Source organism: Panthera pardus, unplaced genomic scaffold (assembly GCF_024362965.1).
Source record: "Panthera pardus isolate Hobbes unplaced genomic scaffold, ASM2436296v1 HiC_scaffold_27, whole genome shotgun sequence".
In the NCBI taxonomy this organism is placed as follows: Eukaryota; Metazoa; Chordata; class Mammalia; order Carnivora; family Felidae; genus Panthera; species Panthera pardus.
The window spans coordinates 105054337-105074542 of NW_026526843.1; the positions used below are offsets into that span (position 1 = coordinate 105054337).

At 38.7% G+C, this 20206-nt stretch overlaps 1 protein-coding gene across 1 annotated transcript; it reads right to left on the minus strand.

Moving 5' to 3' along the window:
* Positions 1-1243: 1243 nt before the first annotated feature.
* EIF2S3 (eukaryotic translation initiation factor 2 subunit gamma) lies at positions 1244-19109 on the minus strand. The gene is made up of 12 exons (XM_019433529.2): positions 18986-19109; positions 18386-18449; positions 16382-16509; positions 16173-16294; positions 14681-14775; positions 13236-13394; positions 11670-11804; positions 10507-10601; positions 9808-9952; positions 8443-8612; positions 7866-8038; positions 1244-1665 (listed from the first exon to the last, which is right to left on the minus strand). The coding sequence occupies exons 1-12, from the start codon at positions 19052-19054 to the stop codon at positions 1602-1604; spliced, it is 1419 nt and encodes a 472-aa protein (XP_019289074.1). The 5' UTR covers positions 19055-19109; the 3' UTR covers positions 1244-1601.
* Positions 19110-20206: the final 1097 nt, after the last annotated feature.

Here is a 20206-nt window from a genome sequence, read left to right on the forward strand (position 1 = left end):
TCAAGTTTTAAGAAAATCAGGTCAGGCCCACTGTTTTTTTTCTATCTTTGTACACTAAGCACAGTGCTTTGCACATTTGTTGAAAATTCATGCGGATGACCAATTGTGCTTTCAATTGTGACACGATATGAAGATAAATTTAGTCAACTATTGAAGCTTTGGGTCTTATGTTATTTCAGAATTTCTGGTGAAAGGGGCTTATAAAACACATGGGGACATTCTAAATATAAAACATACGTCTGGATTAGAACCTTGCTTTATTTAAGTGTCCTTCATGCTATAACAAAACCCTTCCAAGTCAATCAAGTATGTAACATTATATCCTTCTTCAAAACCTGTAATTCATAGTCATATCTTCTCAATTTCTACAAGGCAATTTCAATGCCTAAAAAGGCATAATATTATGACTGTGGCATCAAGTCCCGTGGTAAGTACAAATTTAAGAAAAGCAAACTAGAGACTATGATCAGCAAAACTCAGTCAATTCTGTTATTTGATACGCCTACTTCTCAACTCTAAACTTGTTTCTTAACACTGGTGGGGGGTGGGGGGAGGAGTTAAAAATATCAGTGCCAGGGTTCTACCCCTAGTGAATTAAATCAGAATCTCTGCAGGCCAACTTTTTTTTTTTTTTAAAGGTTCTCCAGCAAATCTAATGTCAGCCAGAGTTGGGAGCTAGTGCTCTAGGAGAATCTTAGAGACAAAAGAATAAAAATAAAAATAAAAATAAAAAAAATAAAAGCACAGCACAGGGAAAGTGCCAGAACATGGAAAATGACATCTTGAAAGGTCCAACGGTTACTAATACTAGACTCTACATTACAGCCTGATTAATCAGTTAAGAAAAAACAAAATAAGGCCTAGAAAGATCTCTGTTACTCATCTAGAATCATCCGGTGTAAGAGCATTTTGCAATGGGGGAAAGCTAGAGGGTTTCAGGTAATAAGCAATGCAGAAACAACTGCAGGGCATCAGGGAGAGGATGAGGAGAAGCGGCTCTAGTTTCCTGTGTTCCAGTTAAGGAAACGAGGAAGGGGATGGAAAGGTGCGTCCAGGAGAATGGGCTCCTATGATCTAAAGGGTAATGTTTTATTAATTTCCTTTTCACTCACAGTTTCAAACATAAAGCAACATTAAATATGGGGCAAAGGAAAGCTGGTTTCCAAGAATTTGTGCCTTCAAGTTTTTACTTGGTATAACAGTTCTTCAAGCCTGGAACTATTCAAAGATGAATCATGCAAAATAAGAAGAAAACCTTTATTTCAAACAGGTTTCTTGGTACGTGTGCTACAGCAAAGGCTGGTTGTAGCAATTTCATTTCAAACCTGTGATCATGTATAAATTAGACATTATTTGTGAATGATTAATTTCTGCTAAAATGTAGATTCAATCCAACATTATGCCAATTTTTACATTTATTGTAGATCCTAATTTAGCAGTAGAGGTTAAATTTTCATGACCAAAAAATGAGAATAACCTTAGAGCTGCCACTAAGGTAATGAGCTGTGAAATTAATTTCCCAGTACTGCTATGAAAATATACCCCTAGGTTGTAAAGACAAATTCTGATTCCATCCAAATGTATTATTTAACTGGAATTCTTCAGTCATCATCTACTGTTGGCTTGATCGTCACTCCTCTTCTTATTTGGCCCCAGCCAATTAAACTGCAAAAAACAAAATTTTTAAATCATGAATTTTACACCTCTTTCATTATCATTACCACACAATCATATGACGTAAGTGGTTTTACTTGCCTATCTGCTATGAATGTTTCCAAAACCTGCGCTCCATTAAGAAAGCTCACGCTATCTTCGTAGATTCTCAGGCTCACAAAGATGGGCTCCAGCGATAATAAATGACCAAAAAAAGCAAACAAAAAGTTGCTACTACAAATATGCTTGTCTTTATTCTATCCCTAGAATAAAGGGATACACTAATCCCTCCAGAACCACCAGTCTAGTCCACCAAAGTATTCATGCTGATACACAATCTACCACAGCCTGATTTTCTAAAATATCTCATTCTCTATCCTTTCCTCATTGAAAAATGCTTTTTTACCATTCACAGCACTCGACAGATCACAAAGGATTTAGCATGACCTTGGCTGGTAAAGAAAACTTAGAGAGGAAGTAGAATATATAGTCTGGTAGCAGATTACTCTCAGTAGCAGAGGAACCTCTGCTCCCTTTTGGTGTTTTCTCTAATCAATGAGTAGGCTGGATTGCTACCTCAGCAATAGCTTCTAGAACAAAACCCATCTCATGGGGTAAAACCACAACTCTAAAGAATGTAAATCATTCAGATGTTCTCATTTAAAAATATTAACACACTTGCTAAATTAAATTTGATTTTTAAATACTTTTATTATTGAAGTATAGTTGGTATATATTGTATCGGTTTCAGGTATACAATATAGCGATTGGACAATTCTCTGTATTACTCAATGCTTACCATTAAGTGTACTCCCCATCTGGTGCCACACATTCTATTATTGACCATGCTCCTTCAATTGTTACTTTTCATCTCCAGAACTTGCTTATTTTATAACTGGAAGCCTTAATCCCCTTCACCCATTGCACCCATCCCCCTACCCACCTCACTCCACCACCAGAAATCAATCTGTCCCTGTATTCACGAGCCTGCTTGTTTTGTTTTTTTAGATTCCACATACAAGTGAAAGCATATAATATTTGTCTTTCTCAGGGCACCGGGGTGGCTCAGTCGGTTAAGCATCTGACTGAGGCTCAGGTCATGATCTCGCGGTTCGTGGGTTTGAGCCCCGCATCAGGCTCTGTGCTGGAGCCTGCTTTGGATTCTGGGTCTCCCTCTCTGCCCTTTCCCAACTTACACTCTGCCTCTCAAAAAATGAGTAACATTTAAAAGTAATAATATTTGTCTTTCTCTTATTTAACTTAGTGTAATAGCCTCTAGCTCCATCCATTTTGTCACAAATGACAAGATTTAAATATTTTTTGGGCTGAGTAATATTCTGTTGTGTACATATACCACATCTACTTTATCCAATCATCTATGGATGGACACTTGGCTACTGTAAATAACACTGCAATGAACATAGGGGTGTACCTTTTCAAATTAGTGTTTTCATTTTTGGGGGGGGTAAATACCCAGTAGTGGAATTACTGGTATTTTTAAGTTTTTGATGAACTTCCATAATGTTTTCCACGGTATTTGCCACCAATTTACATTCCCACAAACATGCATGAAGGTTCCCTTTCCTCCACATCCTTGCCAAACACTTGTCTTTTTTATACTAGCCATTCTGAGTAATGTAAGGTGATATCTCATTGTGGTTTTGATTTGCATCTCCTTGATGATGAGTGATATTGAACATTCTTCATGTGTTTGTTGATAATCGGTATGCCTTTGGAAAAATGTCTATTCAGATGCCCATTTTTTACTTGAATTGTTTGGGGTTTTTCAGTGTTGAGTTGTACAAGTTCTTCATATATTTTGAATATTAACCCTTCATTGGAGCTATCATTTGCAAATACCTTCTCCCAATCAGTAGGTTGTCTTTTCATTTTGTTGATGATTTCTTTTATTGTGCAAAAGCTTTCTATTTTGGTATAGTCCCAATAGTTTATTTTTGCTTCTGCTTCCCTTGCCTGAGGAGACATACCATAAATATGTTGCTAAGGCTAATATCAAAGATCAGTATGTTTTAAGTTTTGTGGTTTCGGGTCTTTAATCCATTTTGAATTTATCTTTGTGTATGGTGTAAAAAAGTGGTCCAGTTTCACTCTTTTGTGTGTAGTCATTCAGTTATCCCACCACAATTTATTGAAGAGACACTTTTTTCCGCACTGTGTATTCTTGCCTTCTCTGTCATAGATTAATTTACCACTTAAGTGAGGGTTTATTTCTTGGCTATCTTGTTCCATTCGTCTATGCGTCTATTTTTGTGCCGGTACCATACTGTTTTGATTACTACAGCTTTGCAGTATAGCTTGAAATCTGGAATTGTGATATCTCCAGCTTTATACTTCTTTCTCAAGACTACTCTGGCTATTCGGAATTTTTTGTGGTTCCATACAAATCTTCGGATTGTGTGTTCTAGTTCTATGAAAAATGATATGGTATTTTTTTAATGTATTTTGAGAAAGTGAGAACGAGCATACAAGCAAGGGGAGGGAGGAAGAGAGAGAGAATCCAAAGGAGGCTCTGTGCTAACAGCCCTACACAGATGGGGCTTGATCCCATGAACTGTGAGATTATGACCTGAGTCAAAATCAAGAGTCAGACGCTTAACCGACTGAGCCACCCAGGCAACCCAATGCTATGGTATTTTGATAGGAATTGCACTGAATCTGTAGATTGCTTTGGACAGTATCGACATTTTAATAGTAATTCTTCCAATCCAAAGAAGGGAAGCCTGGGTTGCTCAGTCGGTTAAGTGTCCGACTGGGGCTCAGGTCATGATCTCAAGGTTCCTGGGTTTGAGCCCCGTGTCGGGCTCTGTGCTGACAGCTCAGAGCCTAGAGCCTGCTTCAGATTCTTTGTCTCCCTCTCTCTCTGCCCCTCCCACAGTCACACATGGTCTCTCTCCTTCAAAAATAAGCACAGGGGCACACGGTTAGCTCAGTTGATTAAGTGCCCGACTTGGGCTCAGGTCATGATCTCAGTTTGTGAGTTCAAGTCACGTATCGGGTTCTGTGCTGACAGCTCAGAGCCTGGAGCCTGCTTCAGATTCTGTGTCTCCCTCTCTCTCTGCCCCTCCCCTGCTGTCTCTCTCTCTCAAAAATAAACATTAAAAAATAAATAAATGTTAAATTTTTTCTGTAAATAGTAATTCTTCCAATTCATAAGCATGGTATATCTTTCCATTTATTTGTGTTGTCTTCACTTTCTCTCACCAAAGTCTTACAGACCAAGGAGTATAGGTCTTCCTTGGTTAAATTTATTCCCAGGTATTTTATTCTTTTTGGGGCAACTGTAAATAGGATTTTAATGTTTGTTTATTTTTGAGAGACAGAGACACAGAGTGAACAGGGGAGGGCAGAGAGATGGGGACAGAGAATGTGAAGCAAGCTCCAAGTTCTGAGCTGTGAGCACAGAGCCTGATGTGGGGCTCGAACATGAGATGTGAGATCATGACCTGAGCAGAAGTCAGATGCTTAACCAACTGACACACCCAGGTGCCCCTAAATTTTTTTTCGACGTTTATTTATTTTTGAGAGAGAGAGAGACAGAGCGCAAGCAGGGGAGGGGCAGAGAGAGAGGAAGACACAGAATCTGAAGCAGGCTCCAGGCTCTGAGCCATCAGCACAGAGCCTGAGGTGGGGCTCGAACCCACAAACCATGAAATCATGACGGAGCTGAAGTCAGACATTTAGCTGACTGAGCCACCTAGGCGCCCCCATTTATTACTAGTTTTAACAGTTTTATGGTGGAGTCTTGCTAATTTTTAAGCAAAATCTAAAGTTTCATTTGGACAGAGATCTCTTAAAGGATTAGCGGGCAGACACAAAAAAATCCTTTTATTTTAAATCTATTCTGATCTAGGAATTGTACCATTCTGAGACTAATACACTCCATGCTGTGAGTTTTTCAAAGTTTACTATTTAAGCCTATTTTAAAATACCCCGGAAATCATTATGTCTATAATAGCAAATAGTATAATCATACCAAAGAATAAAATCAAATGACATAAATCACCACAAAGCAGGATTATTTACTTAAAATTCAACCAAAAGTTAAACTCTGTCTCAATTAGAGAATAATGATTCAGATCGATTTTCTGAACAGTAAGTGATGAGAAACCTTCATGGGGCACGGTATCAGGAAAGCCTTAATAAGGGAAGTACTGAGGAAAAAACAGACAGCCAAAGATATGAATAATTATGACAACAATGAGGACACAGAACAATGTAATTTAGAGGGTTTATATGAGACAAAGAAGGAAGAAACATAAAATGCATTGAAGCAGGCTTCCAGAAAGGTCCTGAATATCATAAAGTAATGAGAAGCTACTGAAAATTATTGAACATATCATAATAAAGATGTTTTAGGAAGATTAATTTTGACCGAATTCTTAACTAACAAAGGAAGAGGTAAATTAGGAATCTTTGGCAGTAACTTTTAGGTGTGAAAGAATGGCTATAGGGATATAATGAGGTCACAAAGAATAGGAAGGGTAGTTGCAGTAACTAACCAGGTAACTAAAAGCAAAGAGAAGTCTAAGATGTGTGTGTGTTTCCTAGCTCTATCCACTCAAAAGACCTAGAAGGAATAGCACCCTAGGAACAATGAACACACCTGGCACCTACATCTTCATTTCTAAATACCATTTCCCACTAAAAGAAACCAGGCTTGGAAAAACGGCCAATTCTAAAACTGGAGCATGGGAGGTATGAGAGGAGTTTGGAACATTTTGTGCCAGAAAGTAAGGAACTATTAAAAAAAAAAAAAAAAAGGTGGGGACGTATCAAAAGGACACAGGAGCCAGCCTCAAGAGTCTCTACTGGATGAATCCTGAACAATCTGGGTATCAAAATAAATAAGGACAGTAATGAATCATAACCTACTGAATAAAATAGGACTCCACGAGGCTAAATTATAACTACTTAAGTAAATAATAGGGAAGAATAATAAATGAGAAGTGGCAGGTTTGGGGGAGGGATGTCATCATTTTAATAACATAATCAAGTTCAATTCAGACAAGAATCATCAGTGGATGAAGAGGAGACTAATCACATAGTCTCAACTAGTCTTCCCACAAAATGAGGTGCATAGGTAAAAAGAGTAACTATAGGGGCGCCTAGGTAGCTAGGTTGAGTGTCTGACTTTGGCTCAGGTCATGATCTCACGGTTCATGGGTTCGAGCCCCATGTTGGGCTCTGTGCTAACAGCTTGGAGCCTGGAGCCTGCTTCAGATTCTGTGTCTTCCTCTCTCTCTCTGCCCCTCCCCCACTCGCACTCTGTCTCTCAAAAATAAAAAAACTATTTTTTAAAAAGTTAAAAAAAAAAAAGAGTAACTATATAGAAAATGGGAACAAAACCTTACTTGCATAATCAAAATTAACCTTAACGAGGAGGAGCAATCAGATCTCATGTGCCTCTGGCTATGATTCCCTGAGGAGGCATCACCAACTATATAAAGTATTCCAGCCAAGACTACATAACCTGAATCTCATCTTAAGAAATTTCAGATAAAGTGAGGAAGAGTCTAAAAACCAGCTTATATTCTTCAAAATAGTCTATGTCAAGTAAGACAAAGAAAAGCTGAGAAAGTTTCAGATTAGAGATCAAAGAGACATGATAACTAATGCAATGCATGAGCCTAGAATGAAGGGACTAGAGGACATTATTGGGAAAAGCCGTATAACTGGATTAGTGACTGGAGATTTCAGTAATTTATCAATGCTAACTTCTTGAAGCAATTATATAAGAGAATGTCCGTGTTTTTAGGAAATATACACCAACTGTTAAGAGATCAAGAGGTATGATACATACAACCTGCTCGTCAAACAGTTGAGCAAAAAGTATATACATATAGAAGAGTACTTACACGCATATGTAAAAATAAACGGTGTATCTGGGAAAAGGGAATACAGGAGGTTATGTGCAATTCTTGCAACTTTCTTGTTAAGTTTGAAATTATCTCCAAATAAAATGTTTTAAAAAGCTAAAGATAAGAGAAACATTGAATCTAAATTCACCGGTTTCTTTCATAGGTTGTGTGTATCACAGATCAGGGCTAGAGATAAAGATTTCAAAGCCATCCAAAAGAAGAGCTGAGCTACAGCCTCAGTAACTGTTATGTTCAAGGTAAAGTGTGCACATACACCACCAAGAACTTAAGGGAATTGACTTTTTTATTAGTGACAGAGGCTAATAAACTTACCGCCAGTGTTTCTCAACTCTTCGGCTAAGAGCAATTTTTTCTCCTACTTCTGTGCACACAGGATTAGTCAGAACGATTTTGCCCAAATCGGCCTTAACTGCACTAACTCTTCCTCCTGTCGACAGGGATCCTATGTTCACCATGAGCACTTCATTCTTAGACAGCTTTTGCACCTAGGGAAGTAAATCGGGGAAAAATAAACCCTAAAATCAAGAAAATGCTTTCCAAAAAGGCATGCTTATTATTCTCCTACATCCTTGCCAACAAGAGATGTCAGCAACTGTCCATCTCTGCTGACTTAACCTAAAACTTTAAAAATCAAAATCATACGGATAGTAACAGTTTCATGTCACTGACATTTGGGACATACATTTTTGTTTGGGTTTTTTTTGGCTTTTTTACTTTAAACTGATAACCATATCTAAGTTCTCAATAAATGACTTTCTGAAAGTAGAAAATCAAATTTACTCACATTTTCTTTTTCTTAATCCCATGTTAACTGTCAAAGAGTGAACCTCAAAACTGGTCTTAACATCACTGCCACTTTTCTGAAACAGGAATTACAGAGAGCACTTACCTTTGCTGCTTTCTTGTCTCCTTCAGTGCGTACACCTAGAAGCCGTCTAAGTAGGAAATAGGAGATTTCCAATTCTGTGAAGATCTCTGGTAAAGCTCCAACTGCACCAAGTACCTGTCCCACCATTCTGTCAGCTCGGCACAAAGTGGGGTCAATTTTTGTTCCTACTCCTGATATAAAACAAGATACATAAAGTCCAACTTTTTATTTCCCATTAAGCTGTCTACCCAAAACTTAGTCAAACAAGTAAAGCAAACACCTGTACGTTTTAACACACATTTACACTTCCACACTCATGTAATAGCTACATAGGTATGACAAAATATGTCTTACCTGAAGAAAGAATCATAAACCTACGGATTTGTTGGGCCTTTGAGGACAGTCGTTTGATTTAAATTCTAAACAAAGGACAGAAATGATAGCCTAACTCAAAAGTGAGTGTGACTACACTTAATAAAGAGTAAGAAGATACAAAATTCATAATGAGTAATTTATAGAATATTTGCCTGCCAATTCTCCCCTGGAGGGCTAATCAAAAGAAAAAAAAAAAAAAAAAACTTCATGACTTCATTATCTGATTCCTAGGATCCACTTCAAAATACTTTAGCTGTGTATGAGGAGAGGGAAGAAGATATAAAGATGAAGCAAAATAAAGTATTGACAACTGTTCAAGCTGGGTGGTGGCTACATGAGCATTATCGTTAAATTATATACAATAAACTATTAATTACAAGATAGGATAAAAAAATGAATTATATACCTAAAGACCAGAGAACCAAAAGACAAACTCTTTCTTTATCCAACAATTTCTTCTTTAATCCAAAGGTACAATAGGTCTAATTCTTACTAAATCTTATCTTTTTCTGGGTATCTGGTAATAACAATAAGTTATAAGTGACCAGGAAATCCATAAATCATCTCAGTAATTCCTATATAATCAGAGTTATTTTTTTAGTCTCACCTCAGAGTAAATATGATCTGACATGATTCAAGTGACATTTGTGGGTAACTTTCCATTTGCAAAACACACACACAAAAACAACCACTCTCTACCGCCATAACTGTGTAGACAAAAAAGTATACTTGGGTGTTTTAACACTGGGTCATAAAACTTACTTTATTGCTAAAAGGCATTCCTTTATATACTAAACCAAAATGTATTCTTCTTTATGCTTAAAATAATTTTTATCAACACATGAAACCATCTTATGAACTAAAATCAAAAGCTTAACCACACAAACATTCCCCCAACCCAATCATTTAAAATACCCAATTAAAAATCTACAATACACCTTTTTGGGTACTCCTTTTCCCACGAAAAATACCACAAATTAAAAACGTAAGGTTAAGAAAAGAAATCCTTACCAATAAGACCTCCTGGAGCAGCATACTGAAGATCATTATGCTCCGCAAAAAGTGACACGATTTTCGAAAAGATTGGTTTACACATGAGTTTTCCTTCACTATCTTTGGAAACAATACCAGGTCTGACTTCTATCTCTTGGCCCACCTGTAAACATGTAAGTTTGTAATTAGAATCACCCTGGGATGATACAATTACCACTTACATATCAAAAGTCCTAACAGGAACACCCCATAACTGAAAAGGCAATTCTTTTTCTATGTCAAAGACTGCTATTAAAAAACAAAACAAAACAAAACAAAAAACAGACATAGAGTTTCAAAACCAGAACCTTTCATCCAACTGTTGCTAGCTACATACCACACACACCTCTCTCCATACTCAGAAAATAGTACTTTCTGTTTGGAGTATCCATACTATCCACCTTATGATTAAAACAAGAGAAAAACAGGGGCTCCTGGACAGCTCAATCAGTTAAGCATCTGACTCTGGACTTTGGCTCAAGTCATGTTCTCATGATTCATGAGACTGAGCCCACATCAGGCTCTGCGATGACAGCATGGAGCCTGCTTGGGATTCTCTCTCCCTCTCTCTCTGCCCTTCCCCTACTCGAGATCTCAGTATCTCTCAAAATAAACAAACATTAAAAAAAAAGACAAGGGAAAAACAAACAAAACAAAGACAATAAAAATCCAGTTCACCTTTAATACTCCTTTTAGAATACTACCACCAGCTACACCACCCTTAAGGTCATCAACTTCACAGCCAGGTTTGTTGACATCAAAGGACCTAATAACTAAAAGAAAACAAAACAAATTAAAGCCAATTCTGCTCGTTTTAACTTTAAAGGAAATGTTCTTTTCTAAGTTAACTTCTACAACAGCAGCCACAGGGATGCCTGGGTGGCTCAGTCACTTAAGCCACCGACTTTAGCTTAGGTCAGGATCTCACCATATATGAGTTCAAGCCCCGCCTCCGGCTCTGTGCTGACAGCTCAGAGCCTGGAGCCTGCTTTGGATTCTGTCTCCCTTTCTCTGCCCCTCCCCCCCCCATTCGCACTCTGCCTCTCTTTCTCAAAAATAAATAAATCTTAAAGAAAAAAAATTAAAAAATAAATAAAACAGCAGCCACATAATTCTTATACACACAGGGGTGACTTTATACAAAATCTATTATTATTACTCCTACATTTATTGCAGCCTTACTTATGATGAAAAAAGGGGAAATAAGTTAAAAGTTAATTGATAGGGGGCATATGATGGTACACCCATACTATGGAATATCACGCAGTTATTAAAAAAAACAATGTTTAAGGAGCTCCTGGGCAGCTCCGTCAGTTAAGCGTCCAACTCTTGATTCTGGCTCAGGTTCTGAGATCCCACGGTTCATGGAATCTAGTTCCATGTTGGGCTCTGTGCTGACAGCGCAGAGCCTGCTTGGGATTCTCTCTCCCCCTCTCTGCTCCTCCCCACTCACGCTCATATTCTCTCTCAAAATAAACTTAAAAAAATTTTTTTATAAGGATGGTAATTTATTATCACCTCTGTAGAAAGAAAAAGTATTAATAAACACCCTTAGAGGAAAATCACTAATGTGAAAAAGATCAAATTAAGAGTTAAAGACAGGGGTGCCTGGGTGGCTGAGTCAGTTAAAGTGTCCGACTTCGGCTCAGTTCATGATCTCACGGTTCATGGGTTCGAGCTTCATGTGGGGATCTGTGCTGACAGCTCAGAGCCTGGAGCCTGCTTCCGATTCTGTGTCTCCCTCTCTGCCTCGCCCTCTTCCGCTGCTCATGCTTTGTCTCTCTCTCTAAAATGAATAAACATCAAAAAAAATAAAAATAAAGACAAATACTGTCACTTACCAATGAGTCGGGGTTCTGAAGTAAAGTCTCTTGGGGGTACTGGAATTTTCTTCACTATGTACTCACAGACAACTTCAATATTGTATTTCAGCTGAGCAGAAATTGGAATAATAGGAGCTCCTTCTGCTACTGTACCTATAGGAAATTCAGATTAAGATTCTTTAGTTTAATAGAACTTCATCTGTGTTACATGAAACACTTAAGATTGCTCAAACAAATGCCTAAACATCCCCCCACAAATGCCAGCAACAGGATAAAAGTGATAATTCTGTTTAGAAAGGTGGCAGTATTGTTTGTTCTATTCCTGAAAATGAACACTAGTTCCTTTACAGAAAAAAACTGCTAAAATATATTAACATATATATTTAATATACTAAAAATGATAACACTGTCTAAAGGAATAAAATACTAACACTCCTGGGAAAGAGCACTTTACTAGTTGAAAGATTTCTAATAATATGTAATTAACCTCCCAATAAATGTCAAAGTAAAATTACAGACTCGGTGCTAATCAAAGACTACTGGCTCATATAATATTTCCTCCTTGTTAATTATATGTCAAACAGGCTGGGCAAAGAAATGAACCAAACATAATTAGATTTTCATCAAAAGGACTTATTCTTTTTCATAACAACAGAACTGAGTTCACAGGAACTCAACCTTTCCACCAACAAGGCTAAGAGAGAATTGTCAACAACATGCATCATGTCTGCTGTGAAATGAAAAACACCATGCTGTTAGAGAAATAGACACTATAAAGGCTAAATAAATCATTGTCAGTTCCAATGATCAAAGTAACTACCTGGTAAGAATAAATAGTATAAGACCTAAGTATAAAAAAAAATGCTTTTGTTCTTTAAAGTGAGTTATTATTTTTTTTAAATCTGATAGTTTCCAGGATACAAACTTCAGCTCTAACTTTCAGTCAGCAGAAATATACTTTGGTTTATCCTTCCAATTATAAAATAAAAAATCACTGGGATGAAATGTACAGCATGGGGAATGTAGTCAGTAATAATGTAAGAACTGTGCGCGAAGACAGTTGGTGACTCCACTTACTACGTGGAGCATTGCATAATGTATAAAATTGTCGAAACTGTTGAATCACTATGTTGTATGCTTGAAACTAATGTAATAGGAGGTCAACTATACTTCAATAAAAAAAATTTTCAGGGGCGCCTGGGTGACGCAGTCAGCTAAGCATCCAACTTCGGCTCAGGTCATGATCTCATGGTTCGTAAGTTCGAGCCCCACATGAGGCTCTCTACTGTCAGCACAGAGTCTGCTTCAGATCCTCTCCTTTTCTCCCTGCCCCTCTCCCGTGCTCACTCGCTTGCTCTCTCTCAAAAATAAACATTAAAACCAAGTTTATTAAATTCAGAAACAAAGATTTCACTAGTTGTGTTAGGTGGCTAACAAATACTAGGGAGAGAAAGAAGGCTTAAAATCCATAAATGTATTCTATTTCAGATAGTCTATTATAGTAAAAGGTAATTTAACATCTGTATCTGGACTATATACGTGTCTAAACAATTCACAGATTTATTAAGTATCACGGCTTCTTACCTTGTACAAATGCAAGGATCTGTTCATACTGCTCTTTAGCCTGACTTTCTTTTACCAAATCAATTTTATTTTGTAGAATCAAAATATGCTTCAGTTTCATGATTTCTATGGCAGCCAGGTGTTCAGATGTCTGAGGTTGAGGACAAGACTCATTACCAGCTAGATGACAAAGAATCAGAAAGATGCCATGAGAATCAGCTGGAAATATTAAGACCAGGCAAATCCACAGGGACAGAAAGCAGATAAATGGTTGCCAGGAGCTAGAGGGAGGGATATGGTACACAGTGACTGTTTAACGGGCATGTGGTTTTCCTTTTGGGGCAATGAAAATATTCTGGAACTAGAAGATGGTGATGCTCATCTAACACTGTGAATGTACTTAATGTCACTGAGTTGTACAGTTTAAACAGCTAAAATGGTAAATTTTATTTTATGTCTATTTTACTACCAAAAAAATTTTTACCTGGCATCTAATAAAGAAAATTTGTCCAGGTCTTATCCTTACTCAAGGCAAAAGTCCTATTATTGCCAGGCGTCCACCTTTTGCCCTTGCTTCACTCTCTGTGCTTGCATTCATTACAGCCTCCAAATCATTTGGCTCTCATCCCTGATCCTAAGCAAGAAGCTTGGAATCAACAAGTTTGGCATTTAGGGTCTGCCCTTAGCTTTTGTTCAAGGGTAAGTCATAGCCCTCTGGCTCTATTCAGTCTTAGAGATGTTTTGGCCCAGTCCAGCTCCTGAGGGGCAGAGAGTAATTCAGAAGGGAAGACGCTTATTACATTCTGTGAATTTCAACTACCATCAAAGGGTACTCTCTAACAAAGGGAGGGAAGAACACTAAATGTGAAGATAACCAACAGTGTATCACATAGAAATGAGCACGTTTTGTTGTGCACTCCAATGATCATTTTCCCTAAGCAGTGATGTTCAGATGTCCTGTACTGTATATACGTGGCATGCTTTTAAAAATTATGTTCCATGTCAATGAAATCTCTTAAGAGCTCACATAAGAAACCCTAGCTTTGAAAACCCCAATGAGGTCTACACTTTAGCACTTATTAGGAGATCTGCATCTAAATAAAACCACTATGTGTCAATGTTGCAGTGGACGACGCACAGACCAAAAAAAAAAAAAAAAAGGCACATTTATAACTAAATTTAAAACTAAAATAAGAAATCATTTCACGTGATCTAGACGGGAAAAACGCACTATCAACTTTTTCAAAATATATACTACTGTAAGGATTCACCTGTCAGCCCCAGATCTTGTTTACTATCGTGTGACAGCTGGTAGGCAGGGATGTCATCCTAGTTGACATGTTACCTCCCGTCGGTGTCACCCTTAGGTAAGGGAAATGGCCCTTAATGGCCTTGGTTCTCGTTTCAATATCCCACCCTGGATTCGTTCCACACTGATCTGTCCAAGGCAGCTTTGATGTATTTACCTATCAGCAGAAGGGCTGCATCCATCACTGCTGCACCGTTCAGCATAGTCGCCATCAAAATATCGTGGCCGGGGCAATCAACAAAGGACACGTGTCTAATAATTAAGAAGTAACAATGAGTCCTAAGATCAATCTGTATTTCCGCAGACAGAAATTCCCAAATCCAATCAAAAGGAATAGGGTATAGAGTATGGTACAGAGTATATGCTGGAAATGTCATTGATTTGAAAGCTAAAACAGTGTTAACAGAACAGGCACTGCCATCTGAAAGAATAACTTGCCAAAAATTCCTCTAACACCTTGAAAAGCTGGAACTGCTAATGTGAAGTAGAGACAGCAGTACTATTTTAATAAAACTATACTACTCATTCAGAATCACTATATCCAAAAAGTGTAGGCTCACAATGACATGATCTCAAACAGAGGTTAGCCGACTAAGGCCCTTAGGCCAAACCTGGCCCATACCCACTCAAGCACATATTATTTGTATTTGCTTTCATAACACAAGAGCAGAGATGAGTAGCCTCTTCACAGAGAACCTATGGTCTGCAAAGCTGTAAATATTTACAATTTGGCCATTTAAAAAAAAACGTGATCTCTGATCAAGGACCAGAACTAGGGTAAGGCCAAGGGAGGAATCTGCCTCAGGTGCAAAGTTTAAGACGGTGCCAAAAAAACCCGCTAATCAAAATAAATAATATTTAAATTTAAGAGTGTTAAAACAAAATTAATGCAAAAAAGTCCATGATGAGCAAAGTATCAAAATTAATAATGCCACAATGAGCCAAAAACAGTGATAATGAAGAGAAAAAAATCTGTAATTGTCTAATTTAAACAAACAACATTCTATTTATTAAGATTTCTTTGCATTAATTTCAAAAAGCACTGTCTCAAAATACTATTTACCCTGATTACTGAGGTGTTCGGGGGGATATTCCCCCTTATATTTGGGGCCCAAAGCAAGAGCCTCACTCTCATCTCTCCTTAGTTCCAGCTTTGCCCCAATCTAAAATTTCTTTGTGGGCCATTCCCAATCCCACATTAACACCACTAGGCAAAAGTCTGTATCCTCTGATAAAAAACTAGGATATGAATCATATTCAGAAAACAGATGGGTAACAAGACCATGTATTTAAGAGAGGTAATTAAATATTGCTTTGTTCATCCACTATCTAAAAAACAGAAACAACATTGTTTAAAAGAAATTTAGGAAGCCTGGCAAAAAGCATCCCCTAAATCCAAACAGCTGTGTTTCCACCTGCTTGCGTGATACCTTTCCTTTGAAGAATTTGCACTCAAGTATCTAAATGGAGGTTGAAATACTTGACTTTTCAAATTACTGTCATAATAGACAACCAAAACAATAAAAAATATAAAAACAAAAACATTCAGCAGTTTCATTATTTAATATCTCAGTTAAATACTTCAAAAAGGATAATTAGAAGACAACAGAATATGACATATAAAGTGTTTTTAGCATGAAAGAGCTCACCTGACTAATTTGAAGTTCCCTTTGGTCCCTGGAATGTCTGTAGGAAACTCATCGGGCGTACTACTTCCACAGGATCTATAACATTCTGGCCGAGGACAACTTGGGTCATCAAGTTTATAAATCTAAAAGTTCCAACAAAAAAAAGATTCAAATTTGTTACGTGCACATTCAACAAAGTTATTTCTAGTTCCACAGTATACACAGCTCACCTTAGCATTAGCATATCCAAGCTTGATCGTAATATTTCTTTCTAGTTCATTTTTGAACCTGACAGTGTGAACTCCAGAAATAGCTTTTACAACTGTGGATTTCCCATGAGCTACGTGACCAATTGTACCTACAGACAAAGTACAAGAAATTAATTCATATGCATTCAATTATACCAAATACTTTTTCAAATAGCATCAGAGGAGAAAACCCAAAGCTGTAACTCCCTATAAATATCAATGTAAAACCAACTGTGACTTCAGTTTTTCCTCCTTCATATTCTTTTCTACCCAAACCTTATGCTGATACAGGTCTGAAGTGAACCTTCCATGTAAAGACAATCTTGTTCAAAAACTACAGTCAGTATAGTAAAAGCTATTCATTTTATGTTTCTAATCACATGAAAGACTGCCTTCATCTGAAATAAACACTCTGGGAATGCAAGCTGGTGCAGCCACTGTGGAAAACAGTACGAAAGTTCCTCAAAAAACTAAAAATAGCACTACCCTACGACCCAGCAATGGCACTACTAGGCATTTATCCACGGGATACAGGTGTGCTGTTTCAAAGGGACACATGCACCCCCGTGTTTACAGCAGCACTATCAATAATAGCCAAAGTATGGAAAGAGCCCAAATGTCCATCGATGGATGAATGGATAAAGATGTGCTATATATACACAATGGAGTATTACTCGACAATCAAAAAGAATGAAATTTTGCCATTTGCAACTATGTGGATAGAACTGGAGGTTATTACGCTAAGTGAAATTAGAGAAAGACAAAAATCGTATGACTTCACTCATAGGAGGACTTTAAGAGACAAAACAGATGAACATAAGGGAAGGGAAACAAAAATAATATAAAAACAAGGAGGGGGACATAACAGAAGAGACTCATAAATATGGAGAACAAACTGAGGTTTACAGGAGGGATTGTGGGAGGGAGGATAGGATAAATGGGTAAGGGGCACTAAGGAATCTACTCCTGAAATCACTGTTTCACTATATGCTAACTAATTTGGATATAAATTTTTAAAATAAATAAATAAATAAAATTAACACTTAAAAAAAATTAGGTTAAATACAAAAATAAACACTCAACAAGAACATAAAATTCTATATACTAAGAAACTTTCCAGTATATCCAGAGTGAAGTAAACAGGTATGAAACAACCTGAAACAACCAAAAAGAATCCATGAAAACAAGCAAACCACCTAGGTTTAATTATGGTAATGCTAGCAAGGGTAACATATATCTTATAATTTCTTAATAACCTGATGGTAGAGCTTTACTTTCAACTAGATTTAATTGTGCTGTTTGTACAGGCTGTCAGATACTCTAACTTGACACTCAGTCAACATACCTTCTCCTCTAAAGTTCTAGATGGCAATGGGCAGGGAGAGAAACTACTTAATAACAGCTTATATACCAAATAAAATTTTTAAAAATTCTGCCCTTGCAATAACCCTGTGTGGCAAATACCACCACATTTTCAACTCCTCTGATACATACGACTACATATTGCCTTATGCTACTAAACTTTTTATATGTATCTTCTCACCTAGTCTGTAAACTAGGCAGGAACAATATGTGCTTCCCACAAAATCTGACAGGTGCTTTGCTCACAAGGGCTCAAAGTCTATTTCTTGAAAGTCTGTGTCCTCATATAATTCAGGTAATCACACAAAGGAAGAGGTTAAAAAATTACTTGTCGAGATCAAACAAGTCAGGTCACGAAAAGACTAAGGCTTTGTTTACTTATTTTGAGAAAGAGAGCACGTGTGAGTGGGGGAGGGGCAGAGAGAGAGAGAGAGAGAGAAGAAGAAGGAGGAGGAGGAGGAGGAGGAGGAGGGAGAATCCCAGGCAGGCTCTGCACTGTAAGCACAGAGCCTGATGCAGGGCTGGAACCCACAAACTGCTAGATCATGACCTGAGCCGAAGTCAAGAGTCGGATGCTTAACCACAGAGCCACCCAAGCACCCCACCAAGTTACTCTTATCTTACCTATATTAATCGTGGCTTGTCTGCTGATAACTTCGTGTGAAAGTGGCGTCAACTTGCTAACATCCTACAACCAAACATTTTTATTTTAAGTCGCTGTACATAAGACCAATCACAACTTTCCTTTGATTTTACATTTGCTCCACAGAGCTTCCAAAGCGCTTTTCCTGAAAAAGCAATCTTCTGTTCTGATGGCTGGGATGCCCTAAGAGTCCTTCATCGTTAGAGAAGACAACTCCACTCACTATGGGAGATGTGAAGGCCCGAGGCCCCCCAAACTTGACAGTATTAGGGCTAAGGACTATGTAGATACTCCCTCCCCAGACCTTCAGAAGCAAAAGCCTTAGTGACATTTAACACCATCACTTTCCAGCCGAATCCTTCGGGGGGCTCGAAATCCCACAATCTTACACGCCCATGCACAGCTCGCAGACTTGCCGGGGTGCAGCCGGCGGCGCGAGCTCAGCTTAGGGCGCCCGACTCCAAGGCTCCCTCCTAATGCATGCTCCCGACATCCCGGCACTGCCTGATCTCAACGCCTCCCGGGAGGCTCTATCACTCACTTCTGAGCTCCCTCCGTATCCCTGCAGCACGAAACCTTACCAAGGTGGCTAGATCCTGGCGAGAAAGATGCGGCTGCCCCAGAGTCACGCCAGCCTCGCCCCCCGCCATCTTGCTCCGAGAGGAAGGAAGTCGCACCAGTGGCTGCCTGACCAAGCGCAGGTCCCCTTGTAAGGGGCGGGGGAAGCGGGGGCGGGAAGGCCGACTAGGGCCCACGCCTGGGAAAGGAGGCTGGCCAGTGCCGCCGGGGCCTCGCTGCTTGGACTTCTCTCCGCTTGGGTTTACACAGTGCCTGCCGGCCGACTGACTATAAACCAGGAGGCAAAGTTTCGGAATCTATTCGTGGCAGACCTGATACATATTTGTGCAGGCAACGCTGAGGGCAGCCCCATAATAAGACACCCCCGCCCCCCTTGCTAGGCGGGTGATGTAACCGCCGCGCGCGCTGGCGAGGGAGAAGCCATTTCCGGTTCCCGGGGGGAGGGCCGGAAGAGTTTCCCGGAGCCTGGGAATGTTCTTTGGGGTGTGGGGACAGACAGTGGGGCTGTCCTTCTTTACCGACTTCCATAATTAAATAAGGCGAGATCGGCTGGGGGTGCGGCTCTACTGTGACGGCCACGCTGGCCACATTTACGGCCCCACGCGTCACCTGGTGGGTGGGGGGAAGGGCGCCCTCGCGCGGAGGTTTGTTGAAATGCTCATGGCACAGGGATGGCAAGAGCAAAGTCCCTAACTTGTTCTCACAGGTTTCTAGGGTCTGGGAGGCGGTCCGTGGTGGCTGTAAACTGCACAGCATTGTAAGGGCGCCCAAAGAGGTTATTTTTTTAAGCTCAAACAGGAAAACCCACTTGCTTAATGGAAAGATTACCACTAAATCGGTGTTTTGAAATGTAAAGACTTTTGGGAGTTTCCTTTTTTTTTTTTTTTTTTTATGGTGTATCAAAAAGTCGAGTAATTGTTTACCTCCATTCATGTCTACACTTTACAAGTTTTCCGTCATGAACAGGTGTTCATGTTTAGCCAGCAAAAAATTTAAGGAGAGGTGAATAAGAATCTAGATTACCTGTGTTCATTGAATACTTAAGATGAAAAGGAATATATGCATTCTATCACATACGTTTTAGGTACAACAGTTTACCTAAAATGGGAAGTTCTATTTCAATAAATGCATTCATTGGTTAAGTGATGGTAGAGACTACAATGTATTATGTTTGAATGGAGGAATTTAGTTCCTACATTTAGAAACTCACACATTTGTAAGTT

Bases quoted from the DNA above. Each gene is read 5' to 3' on its own strand.
- EIF2S3 (XM_019433529.2), bottom strand. From the start codon at position 19,054: ATGGCGGGGGGCGAGGCTGGCGTGACTCTGGGGCAGCCGCATCTTTCT. The intron at 13,395-14,680 runs GTAAATACATCA...TTTGTCATCTAG, and splicing joins TGCAGCCCTTCTGCTGATAG to CTGGTAATGAGTCTTGTCCT. The intron at 8,613-9,807 runs GTAAGGATTTCT...GTTTTATATCAG, and splicing joins TGCTCCAGGAGGTCTTATTG to GAGTAGGAACAAAAATTGAC.